Below are 6,858 nucleotides of genomic sequence, written 5' to 3'. Positions count from 1 at the left end.
TTGGAACGAACAATCCAGACAATCAAAAATCTCATGGAGAAAGCCTTGAAATCTGGGACGGACCTCGATCACATTCTTCTGGAGTATAGAACCACGCCGAAACATAACTTGCCATCCCCTGAGGAAATACTAATGGGTCGCCGCCTACGCACACAGCTGACCGCAAATGAAACACTATTGCGACCACATTACCCGATATGGGCAACAACCAACACACTGCAGAAGAGGCAGCAAGACATGGCACGACAGGCTGGAGAACGTCCAAATAGACCATTGCCTCATCTACGACCAGGCGATTCTGTCAGGTATATGGCAGGTCCAAAACAATGGATACCAGCAAGGGTTCAACAACGCAACCATAATGACGACTCCTACATAATACGTGCAGAAAATGGGCGCCTATATAGAAGGCCAAGAACGCATTTACGCCCTAATATTGGCGCGAAAACAGCCCATGAAAACCCAAGGCCAACAACAAGAACTCGACAATTAACAACCTCTAGACGGAAAAGAAAATTCAGAACCATACATGATGATCAGACTACCGATCTGGAACCAAGTCGACCACGAAATCCCACCAGAACATGACTCAATGAGGGCAGAAGAAAGACCACAGAGAAACCAACTGTCAACACGAACAAGGCCCACCATCATTCCCAAGTACCCGAGAGACCCAAAGCAACAAATATATTATTGCCAGACTGGAAGGATTCAGCCACCAAATCACTAGGAGCGGCAGGATATCAAAAAAGCCAGATCTCTTCTCTCCGTAAAAAAACAAAAACAAAAAAAAAAAGTTGTTGTAATAGGCCTAGGCTTATTACAACAGAAACAAGGTCAAATATTGAAATTCAAAATTATTATTTTACTGGCCAAACAGAGATTACTTTTACAATCAAAATCAAATAAAAAAATGGCTTTTTTTCTCCCCTAACATTTTAAATTACAATCAAAATCAAATAAAAAATGGCTTTTTTTCTCCCCTAACATTTAAATGACTATCATTTTTAATAAAATTATTTTAAACTAAAGCTTTGTTTATAACATTTGAACAATTATGAACTGTTGGAACTTTAACAGCATAAATTGCATCTTTAAGAATATTAATTATGTTCGGATAAATGAAATTGAAGTTTTTAAGTTTTTTCCCCTCTAACATTTAAATGCGTATCATTTTTAATAATATTATTTAAAACTAAAGCTTTGGTTATAACATTACTTGAACAATTATAAACTGTTGCATCTTTAAGAATATTGATTATGTTCAGATAAATGAAATTGAAGGTTTTAACTCCCCCCCCCCTAACATTTAAATGCGTATCATTTTTAATCATATTATTTAAAACTAAAGCTTTGGTTATTATAACATTACTTGAACAATTATAAACTGTTGGAGCTTTAACAGCATAAATTGCATCTTTAAGAATATTAATTATGTTTGGATAAATGAAATTGAAGGTTATAACTTTTAAGACTTCCTTTACCACATAAAAATGAGACGTCGTTTCTAAATATAAGAAATTTGTTACTAAAAGTGTTTAGTACTTTCCTAAACACAATTCAAATACATACCATGCCAAAGACAAAATAAAATTTTCTTTCTCTTGGAGAACCGCATCAAATAAGTCGGCAAATTCTTGGAAAGTTGAAAAGTTCTCGGACACAATAATATTTTGAGTACATGTTTTGGCATGAGGAGCTCTTCCCAATCCTTCACCACGTTTAAATGACACCGATATTTGTTTTGGCAAAGATGACGTTCCTGTAACGTATTTCAGGAAAGTGGATAAATCCTTGACACTAAGATTTCTTATGTAGTTTTTCAAGAAATACAACGTAGTTTCCTGTTTGTTTGTTAAAGCATCTTCGTCAACATCGGTTTTCAAAGATTCAACCACTTTTTCAGGTGTTGGGCGCGCCATGATATACAGAGACTCAATTTCAGCTAAAGTTAAGCTTCTTAAAAACAATTCCTGGGTTTCAGTCAATCCATTAAAGATTTCACTCATTAAGAACATAGGTTTAAAAATCAGCTCATTTTTCGCAATCTTAATCATGTGGCAGTGAATTTTACTTTTGCATGGTATGCTTTGCAAATCATAATGCTGATAAAACGCTATTAACTCGTTGAATAGGTGATCCGAGAAAGTAGTCGCAGACAATGCTTGCATTGCCAGCTTTCTTTCAGCTGGTGTTAGATACAGCAAGAAATCTTCCATTAAAAGTTCGTCTGATATTTTATCTTTGTTATAGATTTTAGACATTAGCGTTGTACGGCATATTTCAGTTGGCAAAGCTTTCATTAAAGCAATATAGTGGCCAAAAATTAGACTAATTGTTTTAAATTTATCATTATCTTCTTGCCTGGAAAGTGGTAAGAAAGGCACTTTTGCATCTGATCCTTTAAAAAAGTCTTTAAAACAACTATCCCAAAATAGGGAAAATGCTTCACGCGTTACGCCTCCACGATCAATTCCTTCTTCTCCCAGGAAAGTGACGAATAAAGTTTTTTGAGTTAGTAAACTGTTGTTTTCATATAACTGCATCATTTCATTGTAAATGGATTCTCTCTTAAAGTATTAGTGTTCTGAATATAAAATTCCTGTCTGATTAAGCGATCCATTGAAGTTGTCTACAAAAGCAAGGATTAAAATATTTAACCTTTACTAACAATAAATAATGATAAACTTATGTTAAAGTGTGCATTCATAGGAGAGTTTCGTGTTCAATTTTCATAATTATTTTGTACCTGGTGGAACTAAAACACACTTATGGATATACCATAAACCTGTGCTGTGAGAGCCTCGCTTAGACCAAAAATTAACATTAAAAACCCTTGTTTTACTATGAGAATTTTTGGACCAAACCAAAACAATTGCCACCTATAGCTCTGCCAGGGATAAAATATCATCCAGGTGTGAAAAAGGCAAACTGATATACCAGTTCCACTTATTATGAAACGAGAGACACATGGATACAATCAGAAGTCCATAACCCCATTCGAAGTACCTAGTTGTAACCGAGGAGGGATAATAAGATGAAGTTGCGAAGTGAATAGGCGGGTGGGTTCCTCTCTCTAGAATCTCTCTTGCAAGGACGTTCACTTGGCTATTGTACCTTGCTCGTACATTTCTGAGCTCGCATGTGTCAAATTTAAAAAACAGCCTTGAATTCTCTAAGTTTCTTGTTGCAACTCTTTATTATTCGCCGTCTTTCGCTCGGAAAAAGTGTGGTGCTAGCGTGGCGGCATGTGACTGCATTAAGCCTTAAGGCTGATTAGGGAAAAGCTTCGCTTTGGCACTCCGGGGGTCATGGAATTCCGACACTATAGTCCCAAATTAACTTTAGGCCACACTCTGTATCTTTTCAGAGTTAACCTCACCTAGCTTTTCTCTCACTGATGATTGTGCAAGTTCAAGCTCTTGGCGACTTTTAATTATTGTTGACTCGTGGAAATCCCACTCAGTCAAAAAAGCAGAGGCTAAAAGAATAACAATTTGTAACTAATAGCTTTGATAATCAACTGCAGCCGCGTCTCAAGGTGCTATTGCTTATAAAAGGGAGAGCGTAAAAGCTGGTAATTGCAAATTTTCACTGGCCCTGGGTTCACATTGGCATTTGGTACAAGAAATAAACTATTACTATAAAAAATGTCACAACGCGCGCATTGTTTATCACATCTCGCGGAAAATTTAGGTCAACGTGGCGATTTCCACGAATATTTTGTTAGCTGGAATACAGGGCGTTATGCGATTTATATGAGGTTCAAGTTTCAATTTAGATGTGAAATACGAATCTAGGTTGAGTTTTAAAATAATTGCGAAATATTTCTGATTGTTTCACATCAGGTTTCACTGGATTTTATAAATAGTACAATAATCGATAAAAATAACTTGACTTTCCTCTTCTGGTATGAAAGGGCTACTCCCCTGTACACAGATTACGGATTCTGTAATCATTTTTAGCATTGTCAAAGATTGAGTTTTAAAGATTATGCGGACACCCTTTAGTACAGTCAAAGGTACAAGTTTGTAAACAGATTACACTGCGTGAATCTACCCTTGTCAGTTATCACCCCTTTAACTGTATTTTATGTTTCGTCAGAAGTCACTTTCAGAGGAGCCAACCATTTGACTGAAATAGCTGGATCAAATAATTGAGTTGTGCGCATGGTAAGTTGTTGCACCCCAAAAAATTCTTAAAAAATCAACTATTGACTCAAATAGTTGGATCATCTGAAGGATGCTAGACTATTTCTTGAATTATGAAAAACTAAAGTAAAGATGGAAGTAAATTTCTGAGTACCTGTTAGTTCTTGAAATGACAGTTGGTTTATCGGCATTGAAATTGGCGTGACTGAGTTTGAAGTCACCGAGCTGGGAGTCACTGAGTTTAAAGTCACAGAGCTGGGTGTCACTGAGTTTAAAGTCACAGAGCTGGGTGTCACAGAGTTTAAAGTCACAGAGCTGGGTGTGACAGAGTTTAAAGTTACCGAGCTGGGTGTCACAGAGTTTAAAGTTACCGAGCTGGGTGTCACAGAGTTTAAAGTTACCGAGCTGGGTGTCACAGAGTTTAAAGTCACAGAGCTGGGTGTCACAGAGTTTAAAGTGACTAAATTTGAAGTCACCAAGCTTGGAGTTACTGAATTTGAAGGAACAGGGACTTGCATGCTGTGTCCGGCTGGAATTATTTCTGATTCGTCACTGGATAAGTCAGAAAAGTCCAAAGAAACGCGTCTTCTTCTTTGCTCTGAGAATTTTTTTTGCTTATGTAATATGGACTTTGATAAAGTTAATGAACACTAGTATCCAACAAAAATTTCTATGAGTTTGCAAATAAAAATGATACTTTTTTTGGATACGAATGTACAGTAGCCAGAGAAAATGGTAGAGGTTAAATTTTTACACTTTTATACGGGATTTACAAGACATTCTACGGATGCCGCCATTAGCTATAAGTGCGCCTTTATTAGTGGCTGACATCCCATGTCAGTGAAACATCATCAGTAGCCTTGACAGAGCAAGTCTCCAAATAGGAGCCGGGAACCTCATAAATCCCGTATTACAGGGTGACCACTTAAGTTTAGAATTCCTTTAAAGGGATAGTGAAGAAGGAAATCTAATTATATTTAATAGAGGTGTGCGGTTAACCGTTTCAATCGAATAAGTCGTCCGAATACCGAACCGAATAATTCAGGTATTCGATAAACCCATTTTCACTGTTCGATACGAATATCGAATACCGTACTGACTATTTGGTTAAATTTCGGTCCTTGGCACTACAGAGACCCATCTTACTTTAAAAAATATCATCCCAATTTTATTTGTCCTCCATCAAAAACTACCAGCAAGTGGTTAGGAAAATTTTAAGAAATACTTGGCCACCAATGAGGAGAGTTATATGGATATTTATAATAAATTATGAAAGTTCTGATTTAAACTCTCTAAGCGTTAACTCCATTTTCCAACACAATTAGACCGAGATTATCTTACTCTTATGTGGCCGAAAAAATATAAATTCAATGTCATAAATGGCCACTAATTGGTCGTGAAAAATCCTTTTTCGAGACGTTATTCATTGAAAACCGAGTTACATATAGCGAGTTCAAATCACGACTTCAAAAATTGATTGTAATTAAAACGTACGTTTTGGTTAGATATCCTAAAATTTTTATGCATATTTTAATATCCTTATAATAACTTTATTTTTGTTTCTTATCATCCCTTTATTTCAAAGATGTATAAGGAACATTGAAAACCCAAAGAATATTTAAAGGGACTTGCCAGAGCTTATGGGGATGAGGAGGGGGGATGAAAATGTTAAGCACAGTGGCGCCACCAGGATTTTTTTAAGTTAGCTAAACATTTTTAGGCCCCCTAATCTTGCCCTCGCCCATGGCTTCAGTGGCTAATCAAAGGGAAAATTTATGCCCTAATGGGGTTAAAACGATTCTAAGTTAAATATAGGAAAAGTGGCCACCCCGTATTATACACCCTTCTACTTTCTTTCAACAGTAGTAAAGTATATAACAAAAATCAAACCATTTGACGAATCAGAGAGTGGCCTTTCAGGAACAATATAGAGGCAAGATCTTTTCAGAGTATTGTTCTTTTTAATTGCATATGGCGTGTTATCGCTATCAGAAAGCTTGATAAGATTTCGTTTTATATCAGACTTGCTAAGGTGAAATGGTACTCCTGAGAGGGCTGGATACAACGCCGATAATTGATTTTTGAATTGCCCTTCTGTTGAGTTAAGAGGAAATGAAACTTTGGACCTTCCATGATCACCAACTTTCTTGAAAGGACCTTTCAAGTTCAATTTTCAGAATTAGAAGTTGGTTTTTAACAATTTAAAGAGAGAATTAAATGGAAAATAGAAGTGATTTTTTATCGATTCTTCTACTAATTATAAGACCAACCTGCATAGAGAACTTTCCAAGAAATACAGTCTCGAAATGATTTTAAAATTACAATTGGTTTGAAATTTCATCGTGTCAGATGTATTTTATCGCAAGATCCGATAACATTTACGCGCAATGCGACAATCGTGGCGCGAGAAATGGAGCATGACACGAGAATTCTGTTAACAAAAAGGCGTGGAGTTACGCGATTGGTTGGAGGTGCTTATTTCAAATTATCCATGAAATTTCAAAATAATTTGATTTTAAAATCATTCGGAGGTATTTACTGTATGTTTCACATTGGACTTATAATTAGTAGAAGAATCGACAAAAAAATCGCAGGATTTTCCTTTTCACCCTTCCTTTAAAAAGGGTATTCTAATTAAGCCTCTTTTTTTAAATTGTAACATTTTCAGCAAGCACTCAAACTATCGGTCAAATATGACTGCCAACTC

General features: G+C 36.1%; 1 protein-coding gene across 2 annotated transcripts; it reads right to left on the bottom strand.

Annotated features, from left to right (window-relative positions):
- Nucleotides 1-846: 846 nt before the first annotated feature.
- On the bottom strand, nt 847-6,108 carry LOC149680964 (uncharacterized). 2 transcript variants are annotated; one of them, XM_089834443.1, is made up of 5 exons: nt 6,042-6,108; nt 4,306-4,749; nt 3,383-3,481; nt 1,573-2,632; nt 847-1,507 (listed from the first exon to the last, which is right to left on the bottom strand). In XM_089834443.1, coding segments are annotated over exons 4-5 (978 nt in total). In that variant the 5' UTR covers nt 2,550-2,632; nt 3,383-3,481; nt 4,306-4,749; nt 6,042-6,108; the 3' UTR covers nt 847-1,506. The 2 variants fall into 2 exon arrangements, with proteins under 2 accessions (XP_089690569.1, XP_089690570.1); XM_089834444.1 differs by lacking the exon at nt 3,383-3,481.
- Nucleotides 6,109-6,858: the final 750 nt, after the last annotated feature.

The sequence above is a fragment of the Phalangium opilio genome, unplaced genomic scaffold (genome assembly GCF_054372755.1).
Source record: "Phalangium opilio isolate 3A_F unplaced genomic scaffold, DU_Popi_V2 ptg000039l_1, whole genome shotgun sequence".
NCBI lineage: Eukaryota > Metazoa > Arthropoda > Arachnida > Opiliones > Phalangiidae > Phalangium > Phalangium opilio.
This window is presented reverse-complemented; position numbering and strand designations above follow the sequence as displayed.

Excerpts from the sequence above, each read along its gene's own strand:
- LOC149680964 (XM_089834443.1), bottom strand. The coding sequence starts at position 2,549 with ATGATGCAGTTATATGAAAACAACAGTTTACTAACTCAAAAAACTTTA.